Source organism: Prionailurus bengalensis, chromosome C2, assembly GCF_016509475.1.
Source record: "Prionailurus bengalensis isolate Pbe53 chromosome C2, Fcat_Pben_1.1_paternal_pri, whole genome shotgun sequence".
NCBI lineage: Eukaryota > Metazoa > Chordata > Mammalia > Carnivora > Felidae > Prionailurus > Prionailurus bengalensis.
This window is the reverse complement of record NC_057350.1, coordinates 155068595-155085687: the sequence shown is the minus strand read 5'-3', so window position 1 is coordinate 155085687 and position 17093 is coordinate 155068595. Positions and strand designations below refer to the sequence as shown.

The window sequence follows — 17093 nt, the reverse complement described above, 5'->3', positions numbered from 1 at the left end:
GTCCCCGAGTATGAGTGTGTTCTGCCTACATAATTGTTGGTAATTTGCGTGGGTATAAAATTCTAGGTTGGAAACTACTATCTCTCAGAATTTTGAAATTCCCAGTGTTTGAAGGTCCCTGATTTTCCCGTTTCCAAGTTGCTATTAGGAAATCCAGTCCTCTTTTCTGCTAAATTCCTTGCCATTTTTCCAATTGATCCTCTATTTTTTTTTAATTTTTTTTAATGTTTATTTATTTTTGAGACAGAGAGAGACAGAGCATGAACAGGGGAGGGGCAGAGAGAGAGGGAGACACAGAATCTGAAACAGGCTCCAGGCTCTGAGCGGTCAGCACAGAGCCCGACGCGAGGCCGGAACTGACGCGAGATCACGCGAGATCACGCGAGATCACGCGAAATCATGACCTGAGCCGAAGTCGGACGCTTAACCGACCGAGCCACCCAGGTGCCCCAACCAGTTGATCCTCTAAATACATGTTGAATTCTCTTCTGCTCTGGCCACTTCTCCCAGTAACCTTGTGATTTGGGGGCTTCTATCACTTTTTATTCCTGGTATGAATAAATGGGAATCTCGTGTGGCCGGTCCACCATGTGTATTTAACGTCCAGTGACATCTTTATGCTTCCAAGTATTTAAACCCATGCAATCCCCTTTGCATATCTTTTGACACTATTACCATTAGCAACCCTAGGAGTACTTAGTAGTATTCCCATATGATAAGGACACAGCTGAGGCTCCAGGAATGTTAGTAGCTTTCTCAACTTTAAGGAGCCAGCATGTGACGGATTCTAACTTAAAATCGTATTTCTCCCACTCTTACCGAGGCATCAGGGTGCCATTAAGTGATGCCTCTGTGATGAAGGTCACTAATAATGAGTCAGACCAGAGCTTCCCCGTATCTTGCTACGGTAAACGGACACCACTGAGTGATGTGAATTATTCCTTTGAACTCTTCTCTAAGCCACAAAATACAGGCTTTCCTCTTCAGTCACTCCTGTTATTGCACAGGAGACATAGGAACACCTCAAATCAAATAATTGCTGGTGATCTGACTCATTCAGATAGCGGAGTGTATTAGAACAGACAAGGAAAACTGAAATTATGGGATGCAGGTCTGAAGGAAAATAAACTTTACTGTATAATGGTGCTACTTCAGAGTTCAGCACACAATGAAATAACTCCTCTTCGAAGCTTTTACTTACATTCTCTCCCAGGGCACAAATAGCGTTCTGTAACTTGAAAACAAAATATAAGGAGTTGCTTTGAAAAGTCCAATATGCTGAAGACGTTGTAGTCTTTTGGCTCCGTGGTTACTCTCAAAAAAGGAAGAGTGGCTTTCCAGCTAGTATTTATGACTAAGCACACATCCCCAGTAATTTCTGGTTTGTTTACATGTCACTCTGACGTTCTGTGGTTGTAAGAGCGGACGCGCTTTGTGTTCAAGGATATGTGCTCAAAGGGAGTTTTCCGGTAATACCTCCTGAAGGGCTTGTAGGGTCTTTGTCAGACAAGAGTTTGCCCATTGCTTTTCCCAGCTGAATATCGTGTTCTTGTGCTTCCTTTTTTCTTTATCATCTAATTAGCCCCATTCATATCTTCCTGTACCTTAACCCCGCTAAAGCGAGGAAGCTTGGGGTCGAGTAGTGGAAAGGTGAAACTAGGCAATACATCCTCTGACCTGGACCCTCAGGCTTCTCATCTGCGAAACGAAATCGTACATACAGATGATCTTCAAGTCCTCTCCCGGCCCTTGAATGCTGTTTCTACACCATCAATGAATCAACTCCACTTCATTATCTAAAGCAATCACCCCTGTTTCGGTACATGTGCGACCATGAGAGAATTTGTTCGTTAATGTATTTAACACATATTTATTGGATGTTGTAGTCAGAGCTGGGTACATGGTAGCAAATGAGCAAACACAGCCCTGAGCCTCATTGGGTTCACAGCCCAGGAGGAAAGGCATACATAAACAAACTCTCGAATAAATAATTGTGATAAAGCCTGGGGAAAAAATAACAACAGAGTGCTGTAAGAAAGAATTAAAACAAAAATAAAAAAGATCATTTAGACAGAAAAGGGGGAATGTTGCCAAGAAAGCTTCGTTGAAGAAATGGCAAGAGACCCAAAGGTCTCTTCACCGGCTAGCCAAGTGGAGAGTAATAGAGACAGTGTTCTAGGCACGTAGGGCGGCGTGTGTGAAAGACCCTGAGGAATTTAAGAGCTTGTGCATCCAGGGGATTTGCAGAAGGCCATGTGGCTAGAGCATAGCGAACAAGGGCATGGGCCTGAGATCAAGGCAGATACGGGCTCCCACCACATCATCCAAAGCCTGCCCACCTTGCTGAGCATTTTGTATAATGTCAGAAAGACGGGAAGAACCTACTGAAAGATGTTTACACAAGAGAGGGAGGTGATTCAAGTGCGTTTGTAAACGATTGTTCTGGTCCCTGTGTGTGCACGGGAGGAAGACAAAAACAGATAAACTAGTTCAGTTAGGAATTTGTCCGGACAAGAGCCCAGGAGGCAACGGCAGAGAAGAGGGTTGTGTTTCCCACATGACCTTGGGGTGGTCTTCTCATTTCGCTTCGGGAGTCAGCTGTGCGTGCCGTGGGATACTTGAGGCCTCGTGTCTCAGGGTATATGTACGTATTAATAATGCCTGTGAGATGTAGGGAGTCCCATGGCCTCCCCAGTGGTCTTCTTGAACAACATTCTTCGTGTGAACATTCCTCGTTCACAGCCGCAGCTGTGGGTCCCACAGGCTCCAGGAGACAGAAGCCAAGCTTTTAAAATCATCTCCTTAATGCCACTCTAAGTAAGACTCGGTAGAGAAGAAGGCCCTGTCCTTCTCATTTTGTGGAAGGGGCACGATAAAAGTAACAGTGCCTCAGTGGCTCCACAAGGGCACCCTCTCCAGCCCCCCACCTTTCTCCCTTTTCTTTCTTAAAAACTTTTTTAATGTTTATTTTATTTTTGAGAGAGAGAGAGAGCATGAGCGGGGGGTGAGGAGGGGGAGTGAAGGGCGGAGAGAGAGAGAGAAGGAGACACAGAATCCGAAGCAGGCTCCAGGCTCCGAGCTGTCAGCACAGAGCCCGACGCGGGCTCCAACCCACGGACCCTGAGATCATGACCGGAGCTGAAGTCAGACGCTTAACCGACTGAGCCACCCAGGCGCCTCCCTCAACCTTTTCTAATGTGCTTCGTGTGCTCGATTATCCAAGAGCTCTGCACTCCATTTTGGCAGCCCATTTTTGAGGCCTGTTAGGAGCCGACCAGCTCGCTCTGTTTCGCACCTCTTGTCTTGGACCAAGTGGAGACAGACAAACGTCCCGCACTGATATCTTCACCTAGTCTCCCGGCAACTGCTCTGTAACACACAGACTGCAGGTGGCCGACACCCCTCCCAGCTCCCTGAGGCCCCCGCACCAGCCATCTTGTCTACCCCCCAGCCCTGCTGCCTTGAGCCTCACTGCAACAGCGCGGTCCCCAGGGTGCCTCTCTCCTCTCTCCTCCTCTCCTCCTTTCTTCCCACCCCATCATGACGCCCTGTCCCCTGGTGCCTCCTGTCCCAGGAGGCTGTGTGACTCCTGTAGCAGTGCTCTCACAGCTGCCCACCTCCTCTTCCTCTTTTGCCAGACAAGGGCTGGTGTCGGATCCAGTCCCCTGTCCCCACACTAAGTACCGTCAGCCCCCCTCGCACACAGACCATGCTCTTCCCCCTTTGTCGGCCATTTTTCTGAGAATCTGTCTGACAGCTCAGACTCTGTGAGGGGAACTCAGGTAAAAATGGGCAAAATTTCCAGCACTTCCACTACTTGGCAAGACGTATAGAAGAACAGAGACGGGCGGCCTGTAGGAAGGGTAGAGAGACCAGCACTTACCAGCCTGAGCTGCGTGAACAATGGAGGAGACTGAGATTTTCTGGAGCGATGGGGAGGAAGGGAGTAGGAAGAAAGCAGAGCTGGTACCTTAGTAGAAGAGGTGGGAGAAGGGAAAAGAATGGGCCACAGTATCTTGTCCATTCCAAGACATCATGTGACAGTGACGGACGAGAAGAAGTACCTGGGTTTGGGGAGCAACCACTTTCAGGGACTTGATGCGAGTCGGACAGGTAAAGGGGGGTCGCATCCTAACCGAAGCTCGCGCGTGTCTGACAGGAGCAAACGCTAAGCATGGGCTGCGCTGCAAGGCCTGTAAGATGAGCCTCCACCACAAGTGCATGGATGGCCTAGCACCCCAGCGGTGCATGGGCAAGCTGGTAAGGGCTGGTGCCAGGAGTGAGCCCAGAACCCCCTGCACGTCCCGAGGTCCCTCCCCGCAACACCCTGGTAGCCGGACACTAGGAAGGCGGCCCCAGAACCCCAGGGCTGCCAACCGGGCTTCCTTATTGGCATAATGATCAACCAGAAGAGGAGCTTTATCAACCTAAGAGACAGACGCTCCCCATGTGAAAGGGCTCAGGGTCTTTAACAGAGTGGCCAGCTTGTCCGGGGTTGGGACTTTTTCAACGTCGGCACCAGAAGTCCCACGTCCTGGGACCGTCCGTGTTTTAAAGATGAAAGTTGGGCATCCCGGGAACCCCGTCAGCCCAGAAAACCTAGGGTGGCTGGTCACCTCAGTGCTCCATTGGCTGACAGCACCGGGGATGTCAAGAAGGGGAGAGAGATTAACCACCGCGTTCATAAATGGGGAGAGTAATAAAAATTGACACACCACTTTGACAGATCTTGGCAGCCAAAGCCAGGAAGGTCAGGTGGCCCTGGCCCATTCTGGGCGGGTCTACCATCTTGGGAGTGTGGGCTCGGTACTGCCGCCCCATGTTGATTAAAAGGAACCTCTTTTGAGGGTATTGAAACTAGGATGGCCAAAGAACTGTCGAAGGGACGAGAATGTCTACCCTAGAGGTAGATACTTAGGCTATGACAGCGATCTTCAAAAAAATTTAAGACCTGAGGAATTCTATCCTGCTCTGTGGCTCCAGGGAAAAGACTGAGGATCAGTAGATGCCAAGTCTTACCAACCAGAGACAGTGTCACCAAAGGCCTGCCTTCAGGGTTACTGAGCACTCCTCCCACCAACCTCCCCCCTCCCCATCACGGGCAGTATTCAAAAAAAAGGAAGATACCACCTTCCAGGAATATCGGAGAGGATTCTAGACTTGTAGTAGGGTCTGGGCCACAAAATTCCCTTCCAACACTGGGATATAATTAGTCAGGTTCTTAGTGAGTTCATCTCCTTACTCTGGTTGGCAGTATCCTCTTTTCTAAAACCCCTGCCTCACCTGATCCCATCCTCCTCCTCGGCCAATGGAGATGCCCGCAAGCCAAAGCAAAGACCATGAATGAGGGGTCAGAAAAACATAACAGAGTCTAGAACACAAGGCAGATGGCTCTGGGTGGAGCTTGTCATATACACAAGGGCCTTACGGCCTCCCTCTCGGGTCGGCTTCCACTTTTCCAGGCCTTTTATGATTTTAATAAACCTCAATAGTAAGCCAGGTTGAAATAATGCATGCCAGTCCATTTGGATCCTGGGAGATGAGATGATGGGAGAGGAGTCTGGGCACAAGGGAGGCTGCTATGGTCTGAGAAGGAGGAGAGGCAAGAAAGGGAAGGACAGGGCTGGGGCTTGCTTTCTAGGTGCAATTGTAGCTTGCTTACTGCCACCTGTACCTCCCGCCCCCCGGGGATAACTTGTAGGACGAGCCAGCATCTTAAAGGGCGACAGAGGGGTGCCCCTGGCGAAACCAGCTGGTATTATCTTCAGACCTCTTGTGTGGTTCTCTCCATCTCATCAGTGACATTAAGCCCTTCTCTTTCTCATTCTCTCTCCAGCCAAAAGGGTTTCGGCGTTACTACAGCTCCCCTTTGCTCATTCATGAACAGTTTGGATGCATTAAAGAAGTTATGCCCATCGGTGAGTTGGGACACTGATGGGCCGAGCTGGGTTTTGAGCAGCATGGTCCGCATTCACGGCTGCTGTTCTCCCAGGACCGCAGGCCCAGTGGGGTGTGTTCGTGTGTCTGTCTGCTGGCTGATTGGGTTACGACTGTTGGCTTTGCTGGAGGGGATACATTAGGTGGAGCAAATTCTCCTTTCCCTGATGAAGCTTGAAAAACACCCAAGTCCCAAAGACTGCTGATATGCTATTCCTTTGGGAATAGCCATTCCTTTGGGAATGCTGTTCCTTTGGGAATGCCATTCCTTTGGGATGGAATAGCATGGAGCGTAGCATCTCACAGAGCCGACTCGAAGCCCAGCTTCCCCGCTGACCCACTAACTGTGTGTCCGGACCCTTTACCCAACCTGTCAGACCCTGTAAAGGGAGAACAGCAAAGGCTGCTTTTCATAATTGTTGTAAAAAAAATAATTGTAAATGATAGACCAATGTTTGGAAGGAACTCTGTGAATATCACTTATTCTTTAATGAGGACCAAAAAGATGTCTTATATGTATAGATATTTCTGGCTTGAATTTATTCTTTAACAATATCTTTCGGTTTACTTCCATCTCTCTCTCTCTCTCTCTCTGAGAATCCCTACGTCTATTTTTGCCTTTGGATGGGGGGCGAGTTTTAAACTAGAAATGGATAAGTCAGAAAGCTTTTAAAGAGAAATTCACGAGGCCTGGTGATGCCCAATTCTTTCAACACTTGCCTCCTACTGCAGACTTTGTGTCTCGCTCAAGGCTTCACACCTTGGCGAGCAAAACCTCACCCTAGAAGAAATAAAGCTGGTCCCTGGGAAGAACCTTGAAGTTGGAGTCCTGGGGACAGATAACAAATGAGGAAAACCAATGAATCAGGAAGTGTCTGGGAGCAGAGAGCTCTGGTTATAAGTGATGGGTGCAGGGGAAGGACCTGGCCAATGAGCACCTATTACAGGGGTGGGAAATCTGCCAGGAAAGCCCGACCACACAGAGCTCCATTTTCCCAGGGATTAGTGGGTCTTCCCCACAAAGGCTTCTTCTCAAGGGCTGTTGACCCAGGAGATGTGATAAAGGCTTGGCTGCATCCCTGATGGTAAGTTGAGGAAACCTGTCACTCAGACGACCTTTCTCTTCCATTGCAGCCTGTGGCAATAAGGTGGACCCTGTCTACGAGACCCTCCGCTTCGGCACCTCCCTGGCCCAGAGAACAAAGAAGGGCAGCTCGGGCAGTGGCTCTGACTCGCCTCACAGAACCTCTGTAATTGTCCCCTTCTTCCCTGGGTCCACCTGCAGAGCTCTGGGAGGGAGGGCCTCGGGCACCGCAGCAGCGATGGGTTTCCCCCTAAATGCGTCAGGAGGGCGGGTCTGTTGGGAGTCAGGCAGCCTCCGAAGGGAAGTCCCAGATGCCTTGGGCCACTTGCCTTTCTGTGGCCAGCACCCAGGGATCATTTTACTCTCATCCTCAAAGACCATGCTCTTGGCCTCTGCTCCTTGACTGTCCATGCACTCCCCCCACCTTCCCCTTCCACCGATAATAGATAACAACATGTCGGTCAACACACAGAAAGGTTTCCCCCAACGAGTAGCGGGAGCAGGAGCGTCCCAGTTGTGTCCAGTTCTCCTTCCAGCTACATCCCAGTTCAAAACTACAGCCCTTTCTCAGTCGTTTCTCGGTATGATGAGTTACTTCCCTGGGCTTCACACGAGGGCTGCCCCCTCCCCAGAGGCGCTTGAGCTGTATCATTAGTGGGGGCCTGGTTCCATGGGACACTCACCCTCCCAGACACTGCTTCTACATTTTACTTGCTCTAAAATCACTGTTCCCATGCATCCCCGCTGCATGCTGTCGTCATCCTATGGCTGGCTACCCCAACCAGAATTTCTATAAATGCCCCAAGATGCCATACAGCTCTGCAGATCACGCTGAAGGCCACCATCCCTCCGGCAGAGGCAAGGACCTGCCAGTGCATGTTCCGGGTAGGATAGCTCGCACCCAGCTACCGTCGCATCCCCTATCGGACTGGGGCTTCCGGGCACAGATGAGCGGCCAGGTGGTCTGCCCGGCTGGGTCCCGTGGATCGTGGGAGAAGGGCGGGGCTTACCCCCGAGAGGGGTCCTCAGGGGCTGAGTTGAAGCAGCTCCCTCAGTGGGTGCAGGTTAATCGGCAGGATAACCTAGATTGTGGTCTGTGGGTAGATATGGAGGTCGGGTGGCTGAGTAGGTAGGGTTGCAGGTCCTCTGGTGCCACATGGTTACCCTAGATGCCACCTTTAAACTCCCCGAAAGCCCTGTTCTTCATGCATCCCGCTGATTGCTAAGAGGGAAGAACCAAAACTTGTTCGACTCTGTGTCCCGGCTGAACACAAAACTGACGTCCATCCGCTCTCCGTCTTACTCGGCAAACGCGAACGAGGTGCCCCCAGTTCACGAGCACCGTAGAGGACACCAAGAAGTGGAGGACGTGGCTTGCTACCCTCAGAATTCACAACTTGTCACAGGAGACCAATGCAATAGAGAAGAAAGCGGGTGGCATTCTTTAGCATTTTTTAAGAAATACACTCTTAGAGGTCTTGTACCGTTTTTCTTAAGAATAAGAACATACGTGTGGAGGGTATGATACCAACTAAGTCACATGAGCGCTGCGGGATTTCGGAGTAAAGATGGAGTATGTTTCGGCAGACGTTGCGGTCAAGCAGCGCAGGTGTGAGTTGTGACATTTTAAGGTCCTTGCCCCTCATGATCTCCCTCGGGAGGCTGTACATCAAATCGGCAGTCCCTGTGGCAGCGTTAACTCATTTCCTAAAAGAAGGGTAAAAGTGCTGCTCAATGTGATGAAAACATACAGAGTACATGTGGATGGGATTTATCTTACCATATACATTGGTTACGGATGCTACGTGGGTTGGTTAATAGTAAGAGTATACGTAAAGCTTCTAGCATAGGGCCTCGCACCCAATACGTGGCAGTTGCCGCTATGTTATTTTCATTAAGCATCTAGCCCTTGAATTTGAGTCGTTATTATGAAGTGAAGCAAGGGTGTAATCCATTAGAAAGGCAGCTGTGTTGTCCAAGAAGGGCAGTTCCCAGGCCATCCCTGAATGGGGCCGATTACTGGGCTCTGTAAGAGGCTAGACACCCCCTCCCCCAGGGTTCCACCCTGCTCTCCCGCTCAGCCCGTCTCCTCTGATGTTCCTCCAATCACTCCTTAAGCCAGGGCTGTTCGGAGGGCTCTGCTTTGGCTTGGCCATTCTGTGCCCCATGCTCTTCCTGGTTATCTCGTTCGCATTCCACTGGTCCAAGCACCATGTCTAAAGCTGATGACTCCAGATACGTATTGTCCTAACCTCCTGTCCAAGTACCAGACTGGTCCTACAGAAATCTCTAAATCAGCATGTCCAAGCTAAACTGATGTCCCATCGGTGATTGGGTCCTGTCACTCAGAACTCAGAAATGTGTATCAAAAGTGCCTTTTGTCTCTGTCCCCAGTGCTGGAGGTTTGAATCCCACCATCTCTCACCCAGATTATTTCCAAGAAATAGCTGTGTTCCCCTCTTCCTTTCGAGTCTACTCGTATTAGTACCTCCAGATTTGTCTTCTTTTGAAGAAATTCTTTGTGCAGGGTTCCTAATTGAAACACTGTATTGATTTGCTTATGCCCAGACTCCAGCATGGCATATGAGGCCTGTCACTGCCCTAAAGACCCACCTTCCCTTGAACGCACCAAACTCTTTGACATCTCCATCTTAGGACTTGCCGTTCCCCTAGTTGAAGTTCTTTAAGACCAACTTGTTGGTCTTTTTTTTACACAAACCATGAAGAGTTCTCAGACTCCCCGAAGCACGATGAATTGCTCCCCGCCTAGATCTTCAAAAACTTCCTTTCTTATAGGATAGAGACAATTGAAGCATAATTGTCTGCTTTTGCCTCTCTTTCCAAAATTACAGACCCAGCGACTAGCCATCAGGGCTCTCTGTTCCCTAGTCATCTCATTATACGGGGGGCTGGCACCTAGGGGGCCCTCAGGAAATGCTTGAAGAATTAACAAGGGATTCTTCAAGGCTGACCTCAGAACCCTCAGAGATACACGCAGCCTCTCGTTACTCATGTTCCCAGCACTGAGCACACTTTGCAACTCTCTAGGTAGCCACGTTCTTCCCAGAGAACTGGTTGCTTTCTGGAGTTTTGAAAAAGTTGATTTGGACGCTTTTTGCCCGTGTTCTTGTGTTTTTCACGGGGGAGAGCATTTTTGGATGTCCTTATCCTTTATTCCCATTCACATCGCCTGAGTGTTGCTGGGCCTTGCCCACATCTTGTTTCTACCTCTGTGTAGACAGCATCTCTCTTCCAGGTCTGCGTCAGGTGCCCTTTCCCTGGGCGCCCAGAGCAACAAGTTCATGTATCACAGTGATTTTCAGATTGCTTGGTATTTTGCACTTTGTGTTTCATTTTTCTCTCTCTTTCAACTAGAATAAGCTGCCCAAACACAAGGACTCTCGATTGGCCTCTAATTTGTATTGTTTTATACCACCGATTCTCAAACTTTGTTGGGGGGGGGGGGGTATCTGGATCCACTGAAGAGCTTTGTAAAAATATAAAGAGCAGGGCCCTGTCCTGCTGCAACAAGCCCGGGGCCTCTGTGTGCTTCATTAGCCCTCCGGGTGATTCTGATGCCCACCCAAGTTTGAGAACCACTGATCTAGGTACAGATCATGTCTTTAACCCCACACACCATGTGGCATCTTCTTTGTTAGGAGAGTGAGAAGGGCCATCGCTGCCAGTAAGGTGCTTCCCCCAAGGCCACATTCACCCCTTCCGAGTCAAGACTTCCGTCCAAAAGAAAACTACAAACTGCTCCGGCCGGAGTGGAGAGACCCCCGTCCACTTTACCTGCTTGCTCGCATGGGCCTTTCTCAAGTCTCTGGTGACAGCCAGTGTATCCTCAGTCCACGTGCAGCACGTGTATCTCCCATGCTTGGCTGATACTCGCACTAGTGGAAAGGCAAATGGAAGACCAGCCCAGGGAGGCAAGAGCAGACGGGGGGGCTCCCCAGAGGTGGCCCCGAGGTGGCCGCACCAGCAGCACACGGCTGTCCCTGGCCCCTGCCGTTCTGAACTGTGCTGAACCCATGATGAGGAGACCTCCTCAGAAACACTCCACCGTAGGCAACGAACATAACGTGTCCGCCTCCATATTTTTTTAGTCATGGTAGCAATGGCAAGACCATCAGGGAGACAACTTAGGGATGTCCGGTTTGCTTTTCTGTCTAAAGTGGTTTTGTTTCTAGCCACGTCTGGACCCTACAGCCTGGTTTCGAGGGCAAAAGCCATGGTTTTCTGCATGTCAATAAGGTATTCATTCATCACAGCCCATTTCAACTTCCTGCCACCGGCTCTGCCAGGAAGTTTTCTCGGAACTGTGCTCTCTGAAGGCGTCGTTCTCAGAGCTGCAGGGAGACAAAGACAGATCAAATTGTCCTTAAGTATCTGTCACTACACTCTTTCCCCAGAGTCCACCTTGCCTCAATGAAGAAAACAGAAACAATTGATCGGTACTTTAAAATGATGTTGCTTCCTTCCTGCAGGGTCACGTGGTAATGAACTTCAGTCGCTCGCCTTCCTTGCAGTTCGTTATGTCCTAGAGCTAACATATTCCCACATAGCAAAGCTCTGTCCCACGCGTTTATTTTCTTCCAGAGCTGTCGAAGCACCGGCTTTACTTTGTAGGCAAGTCCCTGCCTGGCTGTTTCGAAATCGTTATGTTTCCTTTAATGTGCTTTCAAATGTCCTAGAGTATAAAAGGTTTGATGGCTTGGGAAGGCCAGCAGAAACCAGATTCGAAAACTTTCTGGGAGTTGGTTGGCTAGTGTGCGAACACTCTTCAGTTTCATCAGATTAAATTAACATAATAAGAGCAACTTTTGGTCAGAAATAGCCTCAAAGGAGCAGGGGATGCGTGACTTAGAGACCCCGTGACATCTGTGTTGTTTTCTTCTTTTCTGATGTGTCATGAAAGTAAGAATGGCTGGGGAAAAGCCTAAAGCTAAATTGTGAGAAAAATCAGTCTCTAGAAGGTGATGCTAATGTGCTCTAGCCCCCTGGATGGGCTGGGAAGGCCAACTTGTTCCTCTCTGTTGAGATACAAACAAATTGTTTTAAAAATGTGACTCTCCTCTGAGGCCGCCTGAATTCCCCTTTCAAAGAGGAGGGAGCCGGGCAGATGAAAGCTGGGGCATCGGCAATCAGGGGTACGCTCCTAAGTGTTTAACTGGCAGCTGGGGCTGGTCTCTGATCTGTATCACTGGCCAATTTCTGTGGTGTAAATACTCCCACCCAGGCCTATTTCAGGCCCCCAATGAGATGGCCATGAAGGCTGTCACCAGCCCATGTGAGCCGCTGCCCCACATCGCTGGATAAAGCACAGTGCATGAGCTCTGGAGACAACACGGGAGGTTCAAACCCCAGCTCCAGCACTTACTAGCTGTGGGACCTGGAGAAGAGTTACTGATTTCTCCCTGGGCTCCACATCCCTACCTGAAAGGTAGGTCTAGCATAGGATTACTGTGAAGAATAAATGGATAATATACATATAGAACATAACCATTAGCCACTTAGAGGAGATGTTGTTGTTATTTCTGTAACCTAAGCAGGTTAGGTTGACCAACTATAAGCTATAATGACTATAGCTTCTCGTATTAAAAGAAAAAAAAAAGAAGAGTATTACATAAACAATTTTGCAGCAAGGGCAATAGCATTTAACTCATACCTAGGTAATGCATCCCTCAATACTCCATCTTGTTCTCTATAATTAATACAAATCTTCCTCAACGTACAGTGGGGTTACATACTGATAAACTCATCATAAGTTGAAAATGTCACGTTAAAAATGCACCCATTACACCTAAGCTCCGGAACGTCATGGCTTACTTAGCCTGGCCCAACTTCAGCGTGCTCAGAACACTTCCATTCCCCTACAGTTGGCCACACTCATCTAGCAAAAAAGCCTATTTGATAATGAACTGGTGACTCTCTCATGTAATCGATTGGCTACCGTACAAGTGACGAAAGAATGGCCATGTGGACACAGAAGGGTTGTCAGCGTACCTGTTGTCCACCCTCGTGATCGGGTGACTGTCCTAGAGCTGTGGTCACTGTTCCGTGTCACCAGAGAGGATCATCCCACATAACTCCAGCCCGGGGAAAGATCCAAATTCAAAATTCGATGTACAGTTTCTACCGAACGTGTCTTGCTTTCGCACCATCGTAAAGTCAAAAAATCAAAGTCAAACCATCTTGGGGACTGCCTATATTTAGAACTCACCTACAAAAGAGCTCTAGTTTTAGTGAGAATTTGACACGACAGGGTACGGGCAGGACTTCTGAGTTCTCTCTGTTGTCTCTTCCTGGGAAGAAGGCTATGACCTGTGCATCTAGACATTCATGCAACGCTCACTGAGCGCCTATCATGTGCCCACCCCCTGAGCCCTGCAAACACACCTGCAGGGAGCCATGGTGCCCACGAGAGAACACACACCCTTTCTAAATTTAGCCAAATAGACTGGACAGCAGTGATCGGGTTCTCAATCATTGAGAATCAGGCAAATTCCTCCTTAGTTCTTCTACTGACGTCAAAATCTCTGCCCAGTTGGCCCACTGAAATGATTTTGTTCATTCCAGCTCTTCCCTCTTTTCTCTAAGACTTCAGATCTCGTGGAGGTTCCTGAAGAATCTGACGGGCCAGGAGGCGGGTATGACTCACGAAAACGCAGCAACAGTGGTGAGTGGGGGGGGGGGGGGGGGGGAGGGGCGGGCGTTGCCCCAGCACGGAAGTGAACCACACTGTGCATCAAGGTCTGCGGGCAGGGAGTGTTGACTGCCAGGTGTCTTCCTTCTCTGCTCGCTCCGGAATTCGGTCTTAGCAAGTGTTCAATATTCTGGAGGCAAACTGGGCATAAGTACCGATGGACTTCCTTGACGTGACTGCGACGTTCCCTTGAGTTCTGTCTCCTGGGTTCTCATCCAGGACTAAGTAAGTGCGGACTTAGCTACATTGGGCTCCAGTAGTCACTTCTGGACCTTTTTGTTAATGCATCATTTCCCCCACTGACCTACATTAGATGAGCAACCTATTCTGGAAGAAGCTACTCCCCGACACAGCTGAAGTACCTCATACCAAGGGGGTGGTGTACCAGGCGAGTATGGACCTCCCATGTGGCTTCTCCCCAGCAGACATAACGAACACTCAAAAACTTCTCGGTATGATCTACCCATAGCCAAACGTTCCGTATTAATAGTACTTAATTTTCTAATAGCTTAGGCCTTTGTTACGATAATTTCTAAAATTTACATGGAATGCTAACTACGTATGTTGCTTGCTAACGTTAAGAAAGAACATTAAGCCAGAGTTTAAAGAAACAACCAGCTCTTATGGATGCATCTTGCCGAGCCTCTCTGATGCCGAGCCTCTCTTAATCTCCACTCATTTATGCAAAAGGTATTTATGAAGTGTTTACCATGCCCCGCAAAAGTACGTGAGCCACAAAGCTGTCCTCAGGGTGCCTCATGACCTAGCAAAGTGGTGGGTTCTGATTTGCGTTGTTAACCTGGGCTGAATGCGTCCTCCGGGGCGGAAGTTATCCCTGCCAGCTCTCATCCCTGCATGGGAAGCACGGGGACGTGCCGTCTTGGGTAGATCTTCCACTTGACTAGTTGCCTCTGCCTTTGCCAGAGGAGCAGAAGGTCTGCAATCAGTCCTCCGTAGCTGCTTTATCAGCAGCTGTCTTACAAGCTATCGCTTCTGCTTCCTTAGCTCCAGGAGTTCATTTATGTCTCTTCTCTAGTTAGGACGGTGTTTCTGTGATTCCCTCGGGAGAATCCTCCACGACTCCTGCCTCAATACGCATCAGTGTTCACCAGCCCCCCCCCCCTTACCAAGCCCGCTCACATCTGCTAAAGCTCACTGCTAGGCCAAGGATGCTCTGGCATCATGGGGAGAGCGGCACTTTTGGATCAATGCGGACGTTCACTGAGCGCTTGGTAGCACCATCGGAGAGACAAATCAGACGGTGCCGGCCGCCCGGGGAATGTCACGGCCGGGCAGTGATGCCGCAGGAGTCTGTCTGGCAGTGCGGATACAGCCACTGAATTTGGTCAGCAGCCCCGGACGTCTTCAGCAGCTGAGCACAGACCCACCAGACGCTGGTATTAACCTAGACCTTCATTTTAAGACTTCTAGTCTGATCAGCTGCTCTGTCCTCTGAGCCTCACTTCCACCCGCATCGCTCACTGACACCAAATCGCCAAATTGCCGATGGTCTGCTCGTCACTAACTGCACCGGACGTATTTGGTCCTCGGCCCCTCCTCGCTCTGGAGGCTGACCGCTGGACTTCATTCAGCGGTCCTGTGGCCTCCAAGCCGTGCCCTAATCTCTCCGTCCCCGTCTCCTCCTTTCCGAAACGAAGATAATGATAATACAGAATCCATGAGGTGCTGTGGCCGTTAAATGAAAGAACCAGGGTAAATAACTATTCCATACATCGACGACTCTGAAATTTCAGGCTCCTTGCTGCCTCCAGGTGCATATCGCCCGCTGGACTTGGCCATCTTGAATGTGAAGTCGACATCGGAACGTTAACACGCCCAAACCGGACCCTTGGTCCCCTCGCCCGCCCCAGCCACGCCACCTGGCTCTCAGTTGTCTCTGCTCAGTAAATAGGAGCTCCACTCTGCTAGTTGACCAAGTCGAAGCTTCTGGCATCAGACTTGACTCTGCCCTCTTGGCCAGTCTCCTAGCCAGTCTGTCAGTACATCCTGTTTTCTCCTCTCCACAGTCATTCCCAGCATGTACCCACCCCTTACCTCCCTGCCTCAGGCATCCTGGCCAGCGTTTCTGGCACTCTTGCTCACCCATTCCTCAGTAGTTAAGGTCTCTATTTGCCCCGGGGATTCCTCAAAAAGTGCTCTTCAGTAGGTTTTTATAACGCGAGGAGCTATATTTAGGAATCATCCGAATGAAGCATGTTACTCTTAATCAATCCACCATGAGGTCATCAAGTGTCAGAGGGGCAGCCTAGAGCCTCACTGCTCTCAAGTGTGGCCCATGGGCCAGCAGCCTGGGCATCACTTGAGAGGCCGTTAGAAACGCAGCACCTCAGGCCATTTCCAGAGCTGCAGAATCAGAATTTGCACACGAATCTTATTAAAGTTCAAGAAGCAGGATAAGAAGTCATTTAGCCCAACTCTCTCTCCTCCAACACACACACACACACACACACACACACTGTATAGATAAGGAAACGGAGGCACAAAGTAATACACTGAAAGACACAGTTGAACAGTTGCCATTTCTTTTCTGTTAAGAGGCATTTTCAGAGCCTTATTCAAAGAAATCTGTTGGAAGAATTTAGCAAGCAATAAACCTCTAAAAAGCTTTGGAGATCTATTAACTATTCCTTTGATCAGCAGGAGCTTTCTTTACAATGTGCCCTTGGAAGCTAGAGGGATTAATTATGTAGCAGTTTGCCTCAAAACATTTTCCTTTGATTGGATTTAATCCCCTGTCCATGCAATTTGGGAAACAACACAGAGAAAACACTCTGCTTGTGTATCCAGGCGGCCACCGGCCTCCCCACGGCCATGGCGAGGAGGGTGCTGGCTTTTCAGAAGCAGTGCGTGGCTTCCGGTCACAAGCTGTTCTGGGCGACACGTTTCATTTGTGTTCTAAAAAACACACAGGGCAGACAGATACTGTTTCTGCCAGCCAAGAGTCATGTCAAAATCCTTGAGGAAGATTTCCAAAGGCACCTTGGAAGAGGGTACTCTTCCTACCCCTTTCTTCCTCACGAAGCGTAAGAAGTCTCTGTGTTCTCTCTCATGGAAGACTTTGGGAAGGTCTGGCTGTTTCTGGTTGTTGTTTACAACCCTGCTTGTGGATGCACCGGAAATAGAGAAGCCCGTTTCAGCTCGAAAAACGCCAAGTAATGATGTTACCCGGTGCCTTCCATAACTGCATTTCGGTATGACTCCATGTGGTTATAACTTTCTTGGAAGAGAAGCAGAGGGAATAGAACATAATTAAGACAAATTCCTAGAAATATTCTTTAAAAAAAAAACTGGGTTAGTCACATCCACTGGAGGATGTCGCAAAGCCCCACGGTACCTTACTGT

General features: G+C 49.3%; 1 protein-coding gene across 2 annotated transcripts in view; it reads left to right on the top strand.

Annotated features, from left to right (window-relative positions):
• Positions 1–17093, top strand: part of STAC (SH3 and cysteine rich domain) — a 138058-nt gene that overhangs the window by 86266 nt on the left and 34699 nt on the right. For both annotated transcript variants that reach the window (XM_043595806.1, XM_043595805.1), the window contains exons 3-6: positions 4160–4260; positions 5837–5918; positions 7072–7187; positions 13625–13703. In XM_043595806.1, coding sequence (XP_043451741.1) covers positions 4160–4260; positions 5837–5918; positions 7072–7187; positions 13625–13703 — 378 coding nt within the window. The remainder of the gene's footprint in view (positions 1–4159; positions 4261–5836; positions 5919–7071; positions 7188–13624; positions 13704–17093) is intronic.